Raw genomic sequence first — 18,987 nt, forward strand, 5'->3', positions numbered from 1 at the left:
GGGAGTCAAACATTTAATCGGGAACAGACATAGAACAAGACAGGAACAGTGTCAGCACACAGGTAAACAAGGACATATGACAATCGATGCAGAAGCAGAGAACAGAGCGTGGAACCTGACAGATATAGGGAAGGTAATGACAGAGATGATTGAGTCCAGGTCAGTCCAATAATCGCTGATGCGTGTGACGGGGAAGGCAGGTGTGCGTAATGATGATGACAGGAGTGGGCAATGCTAGGGAGCCTGGCGCCCTCAAGTGCCAGGGGGTGGGGCATGTGAGCCTGAGGCCAGCAGAGGTACAGGCGCTGGGCACCCTGGGCCCCAGATGAACCGGCAGAGGCGAGAGAGTCCCTCGTGACAGCCTGACGAGCTGGCTTAGACAGCACTTCCCGATGCTTCGTATGATGACTTCTGCATTCTGTAAGGACCGACGACGGAGATGAGAAGCAGGTACGGGGAGATGAACATTTAATTGGGAACGTGTGCGTAATGATGGCAAAAGTGTGCAATGCTGGGGAGCCCTCGAGCGCCGGGGGGAGTGGGAGCAGGCGTGACAAAACATGTATCTACATATGTGCCAAATGGTGATTGTATCACAAACTAAACAAATATTATGCTTAGCTGCCAAACTATTATTAGGGTGGCTTCTATTACAAAACAGCCTTACTGTCATCATGTAATACCACAACAATTTTTTACATAGTGAGGTACATCATCATGTAATGTGATTCAGATCTATTATTTAATCCCCATTTTCAAATGTTAGACGCTCCCTTGATTATCACACATATCAGTTTACAGAACCATATATAGAGTCCATCGTACTAGTTTTGTAACGGCAGATTTTCTCCTCTTCGTCTGAGGTGTAGCAAGGATCGGACCAATACGCAGCGTGGTAAGTGTCCATGTTTTAATAGAAAAGACTAAACACTATGAAATACAAAAACAATAAAATGAATATAAACGAACCGAAACAGTCCCGTGTGGCACAAACACTGACACAGGAAACGAACACCCACAAACCAACAGTGAAACCCAGGCTACCTAAATATGGTTCTCAATCAGGGACAGCGATAAACAGCTGCCTCTGATTGAGAACCATATCAGGCCAAACACAGAAATAGAAAAAAACACAAACAGACTGCCCACCCCAACTCACGCCCTGACCATACTAAATAAAGACAAAACAAAGGATGTAAAGGTCAGAACGTGACAGTACCCCCCCAAAGGTGCGGACTCTGGACGCAAAACCTGAACCTATAGGGGAGGGTCTGGGTGGGCGTCTGTCCGCGGTGGCGGTTCTGGCGCGGGATGTGGACCCGACTTCACCATAGTTCTAGTGCGCCTCTTCGCCCGCCTCCGTGGCCTCTTTAAAGAGGCGACCCTCGCCACCGACCTTGGACTGGGGTTCCCTAGACATGGGTCCCGAATGGACGGGGGATTCCGGCAGCGCCGGACAGGCGGGGGATTCCGGCAGCGCCGGACGGGCGGGGGATTCTGGCAGCTCCGGAGTGAAGGGCGATTCCGGCAGCTCCTGGCTGGCTGGCGGCGCCGGACAGACGGGGAAGACTCTGGCGGCGCCAGACAGACGGGGAAGACTCTGTAGGCAGAAGACGGAGAGACAGCCTGGTGCGGGGGGCTGCCACCGGAGGGCTGGTGCATGGAGGTGGCACTGGATAGACCGGACCGTGCAGCCGCACTGGAGCTCTTGAGCACCAAGCCTGCCCAACCTTACCTGGTTGAATGCTCCCCGTAGCCCGACCAGTGCGGTCTATTCCACCTCGCCACACTGGTTGGGCTACGGGGAGCATGTTTAAGGCTGGTGCCATGTACGCCGGCCCAAGGAGGCACTGGAGACCAGATGCGTAAAGCCGGCTTCATGGCACCTGGCTCGATGCCCACTCTAGCCCGGCCGATACGAGGAGCTGGAATAAACCGCACCGGGCTATGCACACGCACTGGGGAAACTGTGCGCTCCACCGCATAACATGGTCCCTCTCTCACTCTGGTAAGCACAGGAAGTTGGCGCAGGTCTTCTACCTGGCTTCGCCACACTCCCTGTGTGCCCCCCCAAATACATTTTTGGGGCTGACTCTCGGGCTTCCAACCACACCGCCGTGCTGCTTCCTCATACCAGCGACTCTCTGCCTTCGCTGCCTCCAGCTCTGCTTTGGGGCGGCGATATTCCCCTGGCTGTGCCCAGGGTCCTCTCCCGTCTAGAATCTCCTTCCAAGTCCATGAGTCCTGCGTCTTCGGCCACTGTTGCTGCTGCCCATTACCACGCCGCTTGGTCCTCTGTTGGTAGGTGTTTCCGTAACGGCAGATTTCCTCCTCTTCGTTTGAAGAGGTGTAGCAAGGATCGGACCAATACGCAGCGTGGCAAGTGTCCATGTTTTAATAGAAAAGACTGAAAAATATGAAATACAAAAACAATAAAGTGAATATAAATGTTCCGTGTGGAACTGACACAGGAAACAAACCAACAGTGAAACCCAAGTTACCTAAATATGGTTCTCAATCAGGGACAACGATAAACAGCTGCCTCTGATTGAGAACCATATCAGGCCAAACGCAGAAATAGAAAAAACCTAGAAACACAAACATAGACTGCCCACCCCAACTCACGCCCCAACCATACTAAATAAAGACAAAACAAAGGAAATAAAGATCAGAACGTGACAAGTTTCAACCAAACAGAGATTACAAGCAAGCATTGGAACTTCCCCATTCACCATTTCACGAATGGAACTCACTCAATGTCACTCGAATCAATCTTGGGGGTCTGCTCCTGGCTGACCTGCATGTATTCATCTGATATCTCACACAAGGCTACAGTTGTGCATCTAAAAGGGGAAAATGGACAGTAATTTTATGGATCTTGTGAGGTGCTCAAATTCAATTGCTGCGGTCCCATGCTTTAGATTTGGGGATGAGTCCAGCGTGTGGAGGAGTAATGGGCCTCACATGCTGACCTGCCCGGTCGTCCTCAGTGTCTGTCAGTACTCATCTGGACCCGGCCGGCTGGCCTTGTCAACCCGGTGGCAGCATCAATTGGAGACCTCATGGTGCGGCGAAATGGGCTCTCTACTGACCGGCCAACGTCCGGCTCCAATTTACACTGGGATCAAAAGTTTTACATGACAGAAGCCCTTTGCCTGTCCATGTACACTACATGACCAAAAGTATGTGGACACCTGCAAACATCTCATTCCAAGGTCATAGACATTAATATGGAGTTGGTCCCCCCTTTGCTGCTATAACAGGCTCCACTCTTCTGGAAAGACTTTCCACTAGATGTTGGAACATTTCTGCGGGAACTTGCTTCAGCTGAGCCACAAGAGCATTAGTGAGGCCGGGCACTGATGTTTGGCAATTAGGCCTGGCTCGCAGTCTGTGCTCCAATTCATCCCAAAGGTGTTCGATGGGGTTGAGGTCAGGGCTCTGTGCAGGCCAGTCAAGTTCTTCTACATCGATCTCAACAAACCATTCCTGTATGGACCTTGCTTTGTGCACGGGGGCATTCTCATGCTGAAACAGGAATGGGCCTTCCCCAAACTGTTGCATAAAGTTGGAAGCACAGAATCGTCTAGAATGTCATTGTATGCTATAGCGTTAAGATTTCCTTTCACTGGAACTAAGGGGCATAGCCCGAACCATGAAAAACATTGCCATACCATTATTCCTCCTCCACCAAACTTTAGTCGGCACCTAGACCTTTCCACTTCAAAATAAGAGCACTTGCAGGTGACCAGGGCAGCTCTAACAGGGTAGAAATTTGAGGAACTGACTTGTTGGAAGGTGGCATCCTATGACGGTGCCACATTGAAGTAGAAGTACTACTGCCAATGTTTGTCTATGGAGATTGCACGGCTGTGTGATCGATTAAAACACCTGTCAGCAACGGGTGTGGCTGAAATAACCGAATCCACAAATTTGAAGGGATGTCCACATACTTTTGTATATATAGTGTAACTACCACTTATACATATGAATCATATATTTGTTTTTGTATAGTTTAATCTCATGTGATGATGTTATCGTATTATTGATTTACAGTATGCTGTTGTGCCCATTAACAAGTATTGGCTCTATAGAGGGTTTGAGGGTCTTTCTGTAGTATTATCTGTCTGTGTCTGTCTGCGTCTTAACCACCCGTCCCTAATTTTTATTTATTTATTTTTTATTTTACCTTTATTTAACTAGGCAAGTCAGTTAAGAACAAATTCTTATTTTCAATGACGGCCTAGGAACAGTGGGTTAACTGCCTGTTCAGGGGCAGAACGACAGATTTGTACCTTGTCAGCTCGGTGATTTGAACTTGCAACCTTTTGGTTACTAGTCCAACTCTCTAACCACTAGGCTACCCTGCCGCCCTAAGAGGAGCAGCCGTGTGCATCTGGCCACGTGGCTGGATGCAGAGAGGCAAGGACAGCAAAAGTAATGCACAGACACTGTCACCGTCAAGGGCAGGCAGCCAGGCTCAGAGCTAACATAGGACAGACATCTGGGACTAGAACAAGGGCCAACCCCCCCCCGTATTGGTCCATCCCACAGACAGAAGGCACAGGGGTTAATGATAAAAAAGCCCTGTGGTGGAGGAGGTGCTACTCCTCTGAGAATCCCCAGTGACCTAAAACTGCCATATTGGGAAAAATATGTAACATCTTGACACCAACTAGAAATTCACGGTCAGGGTGATATTCTGAATACACATGGAACATTCCTGCAGCAAACATAGCATTTGTCATAGGAAGGAAGTGAGGACAGGGCATACAGTACGTGCCTGATATCGCACGCATACGCACGCACGCACACACACACACACACACACACACACACACACACACACACACACACACACACACACACACACACACACACACACACACACACACTGGACATACAATTAAGCAGATTGAGGTAATTCAAGGAGATGGTTCGTGGAGAAAATGCTGTATAATGAGTGGGGGCCGGCAGAGTTCACACAAATTTTATGTAAATGAATCACATTAATATGAATGGTGCAGAAATAATCACCCTGTGTGAGACAGGAGATCTTCAGTGTAGATAAGAGGGGTCTGCATTTATGGACATTCTAAGAGAGAGGAGAGTAAACACACATATGGGCTTCATCCCAAATGGCACCCTATTCTCTATTTAGGGCCCATAGGATTCTGGTCAAAGCTAGTGGACTATGTAGGGTAGGAAGTCGAGCGCCATTCGGGATGTAAAAATGGATTTTCACTATTGCAGTTCATGTGACTTGACTGGCTTGACTTACTGACTGGCTGCACTGATGCATAGTTAACATTTAAATGGGGGGTGGACGGGTGTGGCTGAAATAGCCAAATCCAACTAATTTGAAGGGGTGTCCACATACTTTTGCATATCTAGTATATCTGCTCATCTCATCAATCCCGTCAAGTAGAGGTTTGGAGGTTTACATAATGTTAAGGTCCATTTACAGACAAATGTGCCGTCCCTAGACAAGGTCGAAGTGAATTATGACAGAGTCATAATGCTGTTCTTGGTATTGCTCTGCCTTCTGATGTATAGTTTGATATTAAATAATGTGCTAGACTCTAGTGACCATTGAATGTGTGGTGGAGCAGCTATTGATGGTTTGGTTACTAAACCATCCCACTTGTAAGAACAATGATTGAAGAAATCCAGTCAGAATAACACCAACAAAATCAAGGTCATTTTCAATGGACCAAAGGTAATGTTGAAAATGGGCATGATACTCTATTTTTATTGATTTAGGCCAGATTCCCTCAGTCAACAAAAACTTGAGTGTATTGTCAAATATTAACAATGACGATGAATGACTATCGACTATGGAATGACAATGCAATCGTCTAAGTATGTAGGTTAAGTATGCATGCAAGTTCCAGATTCTCACAGGGTATAGTGCTGCACACAGAGATCGTATACATTTTTTATATTATATATACAGTACTATATGTAATTATACGGTGCTGTGTTCTGTATTGATTCTAACAGGGTAGAGTGCTGTGTTCTGTATTGATTCCAACAGGGTAGAGTGCTGTGTTCAGTATTGATTCGAACAGGGTAGAGTGCTGTGTTCTGTATTGATTCCAACAGGGTAGAGTGCTGTGTTCAGTATTGATTCTAACAGGGTAGAGTGCTGTGTTCTGTATTGATTCCAACAGGGTAGAGTGCTGTGTTCAGTATTGATTCTAACAGGGTAGAGTGCTGTGTTCTGTATTGATTCCAACAGGGTAGAGTGCTGTGTTCAGTATTGATTCTAACAGGGTAGAGTGCTGTGTTCTGTATTGATTCCAATAGGGTAGAGTGCTGTATCTTTTGTTAATTGACATGCTATCGTATTGACATTTTATTTTGACCGTCACAGAGTCACAGTCATCCGTCATGCCCCCTCGCTTACACACTGGAACATTGGAGTGCTTGGATTGTCTTGTCCAGAAAAATGCATTAAACAATACCCACATTGGTTTCTACTTGCGTTGTATAAAAATCATATAATGAGCTATACAACATCTACTTAGCTGGGGCAGTTTTATGATGGGGGTGTACACCATCCTAGAATCTGTTATTAACTAACCTTGTCCAAAGGCTAATTGCTACACAGCCAACTGGAGGGCGAACAATACCTTCAAATATATTTCCCAACTTTGGTAGCCTGGCTGACACGACCCACGTGACTCACAGCGCAGGGAGTCTGTGAGAGTTAGGTATTAGCCAGACTATAACTTTAGCAGGTCCACTACAAAATCTGATTAGGAGGGGAACACAAAACGTGAACAGCATCACCATCTTAACTCAGAATTACACAGACAGGCTTGACACAAAACAGAGCCAAAGGAATTATACAGGAGCAAAGTGACTCAATGTGGAGCTTCAATATAATTTGGCCCTTACGCACACAACTCCCTGACACACCTCTCTACTAGAGAGCATTTTATTTGTTAATTCCATTGGCCATGGCAGGGTTATGACCAATCAGGGACCATGTGACTACTCTGGAACTGTCACAGAGTCTATTTAACTGCAGCCAAAGAGACTGTAACATTCACACAACACTGTGTCTATACAGCAGTGTCTATACCTAGTACTCCGTTATATCATCTAGGGGAAGATCCCGCATCTTAACAAATATCACAGCATCAACATCGGGCTGTGTTTTAAGACCTACATCATTGGGCAAGACCTATTTCAACCACATAACCTTCCAAATGAAAGATCAGATCTGGTAAGTCATTGCTTTTCTCTTGACTTTTTCATTGCGTTTTCCGGTGTCCATATTCTTTTATTTACAGGATTAAATCGATCTCTTAAAGGTATATCTATCTCTTATGTGGTTATGGAAACCCTTACCGCTTAGGTTAGACAAATTGATACCTCTTCGGCAGTTTTATGGCAATATGAATTTCTGTAAGGCAACCCTTATGGTCTGACAGACAACAGAACATCTCACTCATACTGAAAGAAATGTATCTAAGTATATGATATACAATGACTTCTCAATAAAGTGAAAAGGAGAAGCATTTTTTAAAAGCTTTTACATTTTCTAATCATCAATTCAAATAATTTCCTGAATTGAATAACTTCAGTTCTAATTGACCCTCCCTAACCCTGTGTTATACTCCATTAATTTGTGTTAAGTAAAATCACATGTGGTCTGGATTGCAAGACATTCCAGTATGTGAACATTCACAATGCAACATACAAGACTTTTTGACTTAAAATATACCCCTTTTTGTACTGGAACTAAATTGTCAGCGAGGGGACCGTTACAGGATAGTTATTTTTCCCAGAGCTCCCTCTAAACATGATAGTTATTTTACCCAGAGCTCCCTCTAAACATGATAGTTATTTTACCCAGAGCTCCCTCTAAAGAGGATAGTTATTTTACACAGAGCTCCCTCTAAAGAGGATAGTTATTTTACCCAGAGCTCCCTCTAAACAGGATAGTTATTGTCCCCAGTGCTCCCTCTAAACAGGATAGTTATTGTCCCCAGAGCTCCCTCTAAACAGGATAGTTATTGTCCCCAGAGCTCCCTCTAGACAGGATAGTTATTGTCCCCAGTGTTCCCTCGAGACAGGATAGTTATTGTCCCCAGAGCTCCCTCTAGACAGGATAGTTATTTTTCCCAGAGCTCCCTCTAGACAGGAGAGTTATTGTCCCCAGTGTTCCCTCGAGACAGGATAGTTATTGTCCCCAGTGCTCCCTCTAGACAGGAGAGTTATTTTACCCAGAGCTCCCTCTAAACATGATAGTTATTTTACCCAGAGCTCCCTCTAAACATGATAGTTATTTTACCCAGAGCTCCCTCTAAAGAGGATAGTTATTTTACACAGAGCTCCCTCTAAAGAGGATAGTTATTTTTCCCAGAGCTCCCTCTAGACAGGATAGTTATTGTCCCCAGAGCTCCCTCTAGACAGGATAGTTATTGTCCCCAGTGCTCCCTCTAGACAGGATAGTTATTGTCCCCAGTGCTCCCTCTAGACAGGAGAGTTATTTTCCTAAAGCTCCCTCTAGACAGGATAGTTATTGTCCCCAGAGCTCCCTCTAGACAGGATAGTTATTGTCCCCAGTGCTCCCTCTAGACAGGATAGTTATTGTCCCCAGTGCTCCCTCTAGACAGGAGAGTTATTTTCCTAAAGCTCCCTCTAGACAGGATAGTTATTGTCCCCAGAGCTCCCTCTAGACAGGATAGTTATTGTCCCCAGAGCTCCCTCTAGACAGGATAGTTATTGTCCCCAGTGCTCCCTCTAGACAGGAGAGTTATTTTTCCTAAAGCTCCCTCTAGACAGGATAGTTATTGTCCCCAGAGCTCCCTCTAGACAGGATAGTTATTGTCCCCAGAGCTCCCTCTAGACAGGATAGTTATTGTCCCCAGAGCTCCCTCTAGACAGGATAGTTATTGTCCCCAGTGCTCCCTCTAGACAGGATAGTTATTGTCCCCAGAGCTCCCTCTAGACAGGATAGTTATTGTCCCCAGAGCTCCCTCTAGACAGGATAGTTATTTTACTCAGAGCTCCCTCTAGACAGTGTGAGTCACAATGTTCTCCACTTCCTCCCTCAGTTATGATGACTATCAGAAGACAGCCAGCTGGCTCCTGTCTCAGACGCGGCACCGGCCAAAAGTGGCCATCATCTGTGGCTCCGGACTGGGCATGCTAGCTGACGCTCTCAAGTGCCAGGACTCCTTCCCCTACTCCGACATCCCTGGGTTCCCACAGAGCACAGGTGAGAGAAAGTGAAAGGTAAATAGATAGAGAGATGGTGAGATAGAGAGAGAAAGAAATGGAGAGATGTAGAAAGAGAGAGTTGGGGGCCGGGAATATTGACATTACCAGTGGCAGAAGTTTGTGTAACATACAGTACATTGATTGGGAAGGGAATGTATTCAACCGAAATGTGTCTTCAGCATTTAACCCAACCCACTGAATCAGAGAGGTGCGTGGTGCTGCCTTAATCCACATCATTGGCGCACGGGGAACAGTTGTTGTTGGGGGTAAAGGGCAGAATGGTAGAATATTCCACCATGGTAGAATTTTCCACCTTTCTGTTACTAGCCCAACTCTCTTAACTGCTAGGCTACCTGTTACAATAAGATTGTAGCATGCAGTATAATATTAACGATCAACGCAATCAACCTAACACACCACAAATGGCTATGCTGACCACTTTGGCCATCCTGACAAATGGCCATCCTAACTTGGAACCTTTGTAATGTAAATAAACCAGCATTAAACTTTAAACATATGGAACAAGTTTAACAGCGTTGTTAAAGGTGTTTTTTTTAACTGTAGTTTATGTAACAACTGACTTTGCTTGTGTTTGTGTGCGTGCGTGTGTGTGTGTGTGTGTGTGTGTGTGTGTGTGTGTGTGTGTGTGTGTGTGTGTGTGTGTGTGTGTGTGTGTGTGTGTGTGTGTGTGTGTGTGTGTGTGTGTGTGTGTGTGTGTGTGTGTGTGTGTGTGTGTGTGTGTGCGTGTGCGTGGCTTCACAGTGCAAGGACACGCTGGGAGACTGGTGTTTGGGGAGCTGAAAGGGAAGACGTGTGTTTGCATGCAGGGACGTTTCCACATGTATGAGGGACACTCACTCTGTAAGGTCAGTACCAGATCACAGTGGTAATTATTGAGAAACAAGTGTTAATGCACATCCCACATCCCCTAAACAGACTGTCACTGTAACTCAGGGAGCAAATATTAGTACCAAGAAACACACCATTCTAATATCCTGCTCTCATTTGACCCAGGGTAAATACCATTGAAGGACACGATTCTAGAGAAACACTAGAGAAAGAAGTAATACTATAATAGTTATTTCTTGCAGACGTGTATTATTATTTTCAAATTAAAAGCATTACTCCCGCCAGGTCTTCATCAGGACCTTTGAAGGCTATGAGAAACAGTGGGACTCAACACTCTCCCACAGCTCTGTATTTGTTTTACTGTTTAGATGATTTTGACATGCTGTGTTGCATTTCAACATAATTTAGGATCCAAAGTGACGGAAAGGCTATGAGTCAAGGGTTCTAATGAACAGGGCATGCCTGGGACTTGAGGAACTCTAATCTGGTTATGAAACAGCAGCTGGTAAGGTAGCTGGTCTGTCTTCCTTTCTCCATTGGTCTCTGGCTTGGGAGTAATCTGCAGCATATGAGGCCCATGTGACTGGGGCTGCTGATCACTCACTGGGAGGCAGTGGTTGGCTGACCTCCAACCCACTCACTCACTCACCAGATTTGTGTGTATTGTTGTGAATTCTTAGATATTAGTGTACTGTTGGAGCTAACTGTTAGCACGAGAGAGTCTATGACTGTGCCCCAAATACACTACTATTGACCAGAGGCCATATGGTAGTGCACTATAAGCACCATTTGAGATGCACCCAATGAGTCACATCATCTGACCTCGGGTGATCACGTTGACCTGCATCACATGGCTAATTCACTTGCACGCTAATTCAACATTACGCCATTCAATGCTGCTATTGTCTTTCTTGCATAACTCCAGGTTTTATGAAGTCGGCTCTGGGCTCAGGCAGTTACTCAAGGGGAAATGTAGACCCACTTTAGGCTTACTGAAGCTGTGCTGTATTGCACCTTGTTTTGAGTTTAACTCTCTACCTTTATTCATCACATCATCTCTCTCTCTCTATCTCTCAATTCAATTCAGTTCAGTTCAAAGGGCTTTATTGGCTCCCGTATGTGGACACCTGCTTGTCAAACATCTCATTCCAAAATCATGGGCATTAATATGGAGTTGGTCCCCCCTTTGCTGCTATAACAACTTCCACTCTTCTGGGAAGGATTTCCACTAGATGTTGAAACATTGCTGCGAGGAATTGCTTCCACTTGGTCCTTTCCCAAACTGTTGTCACAAAGTTGGAAGCATAGAATCATTTAGAATGTCATTGTAACCTGTAGCATTCACTGGATCTAAGGGGCCTAGCCCGAACCATGAAAAACACCTCCTCCACCAAACTTTACAGTTGGCACTATGCATTCGGGCAGGTAGCGTTCTCCTTGCATCCGCCAAACCCAGATTTGTATGTCGGACTGCCAGATGGTGAAGCGTGATTCATCACTCCAGAGAACACGTTTCCACTGCTCCAGAGTCCAATGGCGGCAAGCGTTACTCCACTTCAGCCGACGCTTGGCATTGCGCATGGTGATCTTAGGCTTGTGTGTGGCTTCTCGGCCATGGAAACTTATTTCATGAAGCTCCCGATGAGCACTTCTTGTACTGACGTTGCTTCCAGAATTTGGAACTCGGTAAAGGGTGTTGCAACCGAGGTCAGATTACTTGTATGCGCTGTGCTCTTCAGTACACAGTGGTCACGTTCTGTGAGCTTGTGTGGCCTACCACTTCGCGGCTGAGCTGTTGTTGCTCCTAGAGGTTTCCACTTCACAATAACAGTACTTACAGTTGTTCGGGACAGCTCTAGCAGGGCAGAAATTTGACGAACTGACTTGTTGGAAAGGTGGCATTCTATGACGGTGCCACGTTGAATGTCACTGAGTTCTTCAGTACGGGCCATTCTACTGCCAATGTTTGACTATGGAGATTGCATGGCTGTGTACTCGATGTTATACACCTGTTTGCAACGGGTGTGTCTGAAATAGCCGAATCCACTCATTTGAAGACTTGTCTGTGCAATCATGTAGTGCTTACATTGCCAAAGAAAGTATAATAGATAATACACAAAAGTGAAATAAACAAAAAAATGAACAGTAAACATTTCACTGACAAAATTTCAAAGGAATAGAGACATTTCAAATGTCATATTATGGTGTTATAACGATGTGCAAATATCAGAGCAAACATCTCTCTCTCTGTCTCTCTCCCACTGTCACACAGACTACCTTTCCCGTGCGGGTATTTAAGCTCTTGGGGGTAGAGACCCTGATAGTAACCAATGCAGCAGGCTCGCTGGCAGACAGCTACCAGGTTGGGGACATCATGATCATCAAAGATCATATCAACTTCCCTGGTCTGGCTGGGCTCAATCCTCTCAACGGACCCAATGATGACAAGTGAGTGAGATCCTCTAGTCTAGTCAGTGGTTCTCACTAGGTCCTACTTACTAAATACCACAAACAATTCCGAAATACCAGAAACGACTCCAACGAGCCTTTGGTGCTTTGTGACCCTTCAGTGCTGTGGTTCAGTAGCCTACATGCTGCAATAGAGCCCATCATTGATTGGTGTGCTTTATTCCGCTTCATAGATGGACATTCACATTCATATTTATCACAATTCTTGAATTTGAACATTGTTGTCTTGTGTTGACCAGGTTTGGTCCCCGGTTCCCTCCCATGTCTGGTGTGTATGACAAGGACCTGCGGAAGATAGCCTTTGACCTCTGTAAAAGCATGGGCGTCTCTCAGTTCGTCCAGGAAGGGGTTTACTGTATGGTGGGAGGTCCCAATTTCGAGAGCATCGCAGAGGCCAGACTCCTTCACAGACTAGGGGTGGACGCTGTGGGTGAGAGAACTAGAGCTTGTTCACTCCCAGATAGATTCTAGCCTGGTCCCAGATCGTTTTTTGCTCTCTTGCCAATAATGCATTCTAGATCGATCTGTTTATTAAAGTGGTTGGTGATTGGTGCCATGATAAGATATAATTTTGGGGCAAAATATGCTCAGACATCTGAGGTGTGCTTTGTACATAATAATATTGTCCGTTCATAAAAATCTAGGTGTCCATTCTAATGCATTATAATATGATGTGAGTAGCAGCAGGTGTTCATCTTCCTTCTCTCCGCTTCTCTCCTCCTCATAGGAATGAGCACAGCACCAGAAGTGGTGGTAGCCACCCACTGTGGCATGAGGGTGTTCGGCCTCTCTCTCATCACCAACAAGGTGGTGAAGAGCTACAATGACACAGAGTCTGTCAACCACGAAGCTGTACTGGAGGTCAGCAAGCTGCGCTCACAAACGCTGCAGATGCTGGTCACAGAGCTGGTCAGCCGGATGGACATCAACAACAACACGACTTGAACTGAAGAGAGCAGCAAGATGCGAAGCTACACCTTTCGAATTCGCTCATCATGATGAAAACTTTCAACAGCGACCTGGCCAATGGCACCCTATTCCCTAGTGCACTACTTTCGACCAGAGCCCATTGCACCCTATTGCCTATAAGTAGTGCACTATAGGGTGCCCGTTTCAGATGCATAACAAGAATCCAATAACCGAAAGGCTGCTAGATCGAATCCCCGAGCTGACAAGGTAATAATCTTTCGTTCTGCCCCTGAACAAGGCACTGTTCCTAGGCCGTCATTGTAAATAAGAATGTATTCTTAACTGACTTGCCTAGGTAAACAAAAAGGTTAAATCAAAATACTCTCATTTGTATTTTGTGATATCACTACTGAGGTTTAACTGTGGTATATTTGTATTTGGTGTGAAAAACCGGCACTCTCAAATTGACAACTTAACTTATTATTTTTCAGCTGTATTAACTAATCTTTCTATCCACAATTGTGTGCTAATACTTGTTCACAGATAATAAAAGTGAAATATTATAATGCAGCTCTATTCATGATTAATTATTATGTATTACAAATCAATATGTCACATATTCAGATAATTACATAGATTCATATAATGGTGCACATTTATATTTATGTATGGTTTCATTCATGTAAAGTACAATCTATTTCAATTGTATATTGTTAGTCAACGTTTGTCTGATATTGGGTACGGATTGCACAGACAAAATGTTTTATCAAATAAAAAAGCATTGAATTCTGAAAGAATTGTGTTATGTAATTTTCCTGTAGCCGAATATATAATTTACACAAGATTCAAGGTATGTTGCCTGTAAAGTCAAAGTATATACATCACAGTAGACTGAAATATAACTAAACTGTTTGACATAGAAACACAGGAGATAGAAACACATTTTCTGCGGGAAAAAAATGTTATTAATTATTAATATTAATAGCATTACACCCATGAGGCCACTACTTCATTTGACTGGAGGAAAGGGCAACAAAGATAAGACACACTTAAATTCAAGTCCACTGGACTTCCTTTACGACCAGTGTGGTACACCTCAGTACTATCTTAGATGTGTTCTAAGATAATCCCCGTCTGGGGGCCTGTCTGCTCCTCACTGTTCTCAAAAGGGGAGTTTAGAACTAGATTTGATTTATGCTCTGGCGGCCTCGTACGGTGTTGTCTGTAGTCTCGACCCCCCCCCTACCGGCCTCGATGAGGCTCATCATGGGTCTGGGCTACTATTCCCCCCATTTATGTCTTGGGACCCCCCCACCAGCGGGTGGTGTTGGTATCCGAGGCGCAAACGAAAAGTTCGGACCCTATGTACGAGTTTTCAGAGGCCGCGTTGTTATGAGAGTGGCTGTAACTTTTCAACCAAATCTCCTAGTGTTTGTGCTTCAACACCCTCAGTGGCTGTCGAGGTCTGTCAGTCACCACCGCGTCCGTGTGTGGCACCCTCATCAGTACCTGCGAACTGAGACGAGGATACCGGTCTGTGATATCGCAAAGTTTTTCACCAGTGGGAGTCATCGGGTCAGTTGCTGGACTGACGTCATTAGTGTTATTGTAAGGGTTGACAGTCCCCCACAAAGCGGAAGGTGTATCATCGGAAGCAGAGTATACTCTGTGCATCAATGTTTTCCTTGCTGAGACGGCCGCAGTGCTTGCGGAAGTGTCCGAAGGCCAAGAGAAGTTCATCTCAACTACCGTATTGCACGAATGCAAGGAGGAGGGAAGTTGCTCATTCACAGAGACAGCTGGTTCGAAATCATGACAAGAATTGTCAATCAGGTTGGCTGATGGAATGTGTCGAGATATCGTTAATATCTCCTTGGATCGGATTCTGCACCAAGAGGTTTCTAAACGTCTTTTTCCCAAGGGTTGCTTTTGACAGATACCCCTCGTGAATGATTGCGTTGCAGCTAGCGTTAGGGAAAGACAGTGTGGTCGGTGGAGAAGGCACTGTGGCCTGTGTCCATACCTGTTTGGTTTTCCAATTCATCAATGGGAGTAACCGATCCATCAAGTCTGCTCCAAGTAGCAGGGGTACAGTTTCGAGGCTGGTAACATACACAGGGTGGACGAGCAATACGTCCTGGAAGTGTAGTCTCAGCATGACTCTCAATGTGAGAGGCGAGGTAGTGTGAGTGACCCCTCGAAGTGTAGTGTCGCATCGTTCCACTTTTAACCAGCGTTTAGTTGGCTTCAAAGCCCTTTTTAGATCATCAAACAATGTTTGAGAGATGAGTGATATTGTCGCACCCGAAGAGATTTGAACTTTAAATTCCTTGCTATGGGTGTTAATTCCTGCGGACCTGGTGTCCGGTAATTCCCCATCTAGTCCTTGTGACTTATCTTTTACCCTTTTCTCAAATGTTTCTCGCTTTAGTTCTTCGCGTAGTGGAACTTCTGGAGAACATTGGTCTACGTTTTGATCATCCTTCAACCCTTTGTTACCCTTGTGCTCTGACACTTTGTGTGGGTTGGGTGCAGGAACGTAGTGAACAGGTCGATTGTAGCGGTAGTCGTTTTGATGGCGACGTGCTTTACAGTTATTTTGACCGCGGAGGTTATTGGAATCATGGTTTCGTGGTAGAAACTGTTGTTTTGCGTCATCTCTTAACGCTCCAATACCTGATAATGCACCCTCTGACTGGAGTGAGTGCTCCTGGTCAAACTTCAAAACTGAGTGGTCAGGGATCTTAGCGTTGCGAGCTTTTGATGCCTCAAAAGCTGTGCTTGCAAGCTCTCTGAGTTGTAAGATAGGCAAGCCAACGTGGGCTGTAGGGCCCAAGTAGGTAATGAAGGTAGGATACCAGTTCGACAGGAACATTTGTTTAACCAGCTCGGGAGTTTTATTCCTCTGCTGGTAGCGTGACTACAGCTCAAGCTCATTACCATAACGCACAATGCGCAAAAATATTCCTACAAATATTTAACCTCCACACATTAACAAGTAAAATAGCTCAAATGAAAGATAAACAAGTTGTTTATCTAGCCAGCAAGTCAGATTTCTAAAATGTTTTACGGCGAAAACATAGCACATATTTATGTCAAACCACCACCGCAGACATAGCTCATTAGCATAGCCAAGTAGGAAAAAATATGCAATCAACAAACGCAGGATTAAAAGAAAAATCATTTCACTAACCTTTTGAAATCTTCATCAGATGACAGTAATATAACATGTTACACAGTACATTCATTTTTTTTCAATAATATGCTATATATATCCATAAATCTCTGTTTACAATGATGCATCGTTCAAAAAAATGCTACCCAAATGTCCTGAGAAATGACGATAGCCCCGGCAGATAACGTCAGCTAACAAGGAATACACATCATAAACTTTGACTAAATATGCATGTTTTACATATGTATAGCAAGATACACTTCTTCTAAATGCAATTGCATTGTTACATTTAATTTTAACATTACATTTTGCGTTCACTAGACTATAATATGGAGTCGGCGCTCCCACAGTAGCATAATGACTCCTCTATCTTGGAGTCGACAGAAACCCAAAATGAATACATTAAATATTCCCTTACCTTTGTTATTCTTCCATCAAACGACCTGTAAGGGATTATACTCACCAAATTAGCGTTCAGTTTTCAAGTCTGCGTCTTTCGGTTCTCAAAATAGCCTGATTTTGGTAAAAATGTAGTCAAAATTGAAGTGGTTGCGCACCAAAACTTCGAAAGAATATATAATATGTCGAGTAAACTTGTCAAACTAACTTCATAATCAAGCTTTAACATGTTATAAAGGTGTACAGCAATTTTGAGAACAAACAGAAACACAAGCACTGTTCAATCGATCTTGGAAAAGAGAGGACTTGACCATTGCGCACAGGTTTTTTTGAGTGACTGAGAGCTTACCGCATGCTCAAACTCTCACGAGCGGGCGATTCTCACAATGAGAAGTCCCATTGAAAGCTGATCACGTGGAGACTCTTCCGGGTGCTGTGACTGTTTGGGAAGGGTGTTTGCGATGAGGTCAAAGGTGACCCAACTTTTCAGATGAGAAGAGATATTTTGGGAAAATGCAGATTTTGAGAGTTCTGCTATACATAGAGACATAATTTAAACGGTTTTAAAAGCTTTAGAGTGTTTTCTATTCGATAATATTTTTTATTTGCATATATTAGCAACTTTTGACAAAAATGTATCATGTTTTATATGGATACCCAAATCCTCCAGAAGGGGCAGTAAACCGTGGTATACTGAACAGGTTAAATGGTAACAGGTCTTCCATGCCTGTTTCAGTGAGTATGAGAAAAGTAAACTGAACGAAGCCTATGATAGTAAGCTTGTGGGTGTTCGTTCCGAGCTTGTTTGACCGTGTTAGCCAGTGAGCTATTGTGTTTGCGAGTCGCAGAACCACCAAATTCTAATTTCAAAGCTGTGGCAAGTTTAGCGTAGTCCTTTAGCACGTGTAGCTGTTGTAGGCGAATGAACCTGGTCACATGTCTATTCGACGTTCGCTTCAACAGGTAAACCCTGTCAGAACCCGTAGCGTTCGGGTAGCCATCCAACGAGTCCTCTATGTCAGCTAGGAACGTCTCAGATTCGTTTGGCTGACCTGGAACAGGGTTAAAGGTGGGGAAATTCTTGACGAGTTTGTCAAGGTATTCCGCGTCAAGCGGGTGGAGAGGGTTGGCTTCATCCTGTGGGGAAAGTGGGGCCGAAAGGCCAAGCGGAGATGCCAAGCTTTGGCTTTGTTGGCCAAGAGGCGCCATATTACTCCTCTTGCCGAATGGCCAAGAGGAGAAGACTGAGGGACACTTAATGGAGGCAATGTCTGAAACCGACCATCTTCACTCCTTTGAGTGCAGGGCTCTGGTTGCTTGGATGGGTAGTCACGCTGTGGAGCGTGACCATTCTGGATTTCCTCCAGATGGTACCTAAGGGTGGTATTCTGCTGCATTGCAGAGTCCACTTGAGCGCTTAGAGTACTTATTTTGGACATTTGAGTGTCGCACTTGCTCCTTTCGGTCTCAAACTTATCTGTCATGGTTTGCAGATAGAGGTCTTGAGTACGGAGCGAGGGATTCAGTGATGATATTTCTTCCTCTTGCTTAGAAATCAAGATTTCCATCTTCATCACCTGAGTTCTCTCATCATTCATTTGGTCAGCGACTTCAATGAGTTCTGCTGATTTGTCATCCAACTTTGTCATTGTGTTCATCAATTGATTGTCTTTGGTCTGCAGAATTTTGAGTAGAACCGTGTTACTCTGAGTAACGTTCAACAAAACTGCCTGCATGTTATCAAATTGTGCGCTCCTATTTGTAGATAACTCAACAGATTTATCTAGTTTGAAGTGGACTACCTCGTATTTAGTTTTGGCTAAATCGAGTTGTTCCTGGAGACAACGATTTTGTTGAAGAGTTTGTGCTCGTTCATCGTCATAAGTATTTGCAATTACTTTTAATTGTTCAGATTTCAAAAGCAGTTCCTCAACTAGCAGAATGTTTTA

At 44.7% G+C, this 18,987-nt stretch overlaps 1 protein-coding gene across 2 annotated transcripts; it reads left to right on the plus strand.

The window, feature by feature from the left end:
• The first annotated feature begins 7,043 nt into the window (after window positions 1-7,043).
• On the plus strand, window positions 7,044-14,261 carry pnp4a (purine nucleoside phosphorylase 4a). 2 transcript variants are annotated; one of them, XM_052527031.1, is made up of 6 exons: window positions 7,044-7,234; window positions 9,072-9,235; window positions 10,000-10,103; window positions 12,359-12,534; window positions 12,795-12,985; window positions 13,283-14,261. In XM_052527031.1, the coding sequence occupies exons 1-6, from the start codon at window positions 7,218-7,220 to the stop codon at window positions 13,498-13,500; spliced, it is 870 nt and encodes a 289-aa protein (XP_052382991.1). In that variant the 5' UTR covers window positions 7,044-7,217; the 3' UTR covers window positions 13,501-14,261. The 2 variants fall into 2 exon arrangements, with proteins under 2 accessions (XP_052382991.1, XP_052382990.1); XM_052527030.1 differs by lacking the exon at window positions 7,044-7,234 and having other exon boundaries at window positions 9,034-9,235.
• The last annotated feature ends 4,726 nt before the right edge of the window (window positions 14,262-18,987 follow it).

Source organism: Oncorhynchus keta, chromosome 10 (assembly GCF_023373465.1).
Source record: "Oncorhynchus keta strain PuntledgeMale-10-30-2019 chromosome 10, Oket_V2, whole genome shotgun sequence".
Lineage (NCBI taxonomy): Eukaryota > Metazoa > Chordata > Actinopteri > Salmoniformes > Salmonidae > Oncorhynchus > Oncorhynchus keta.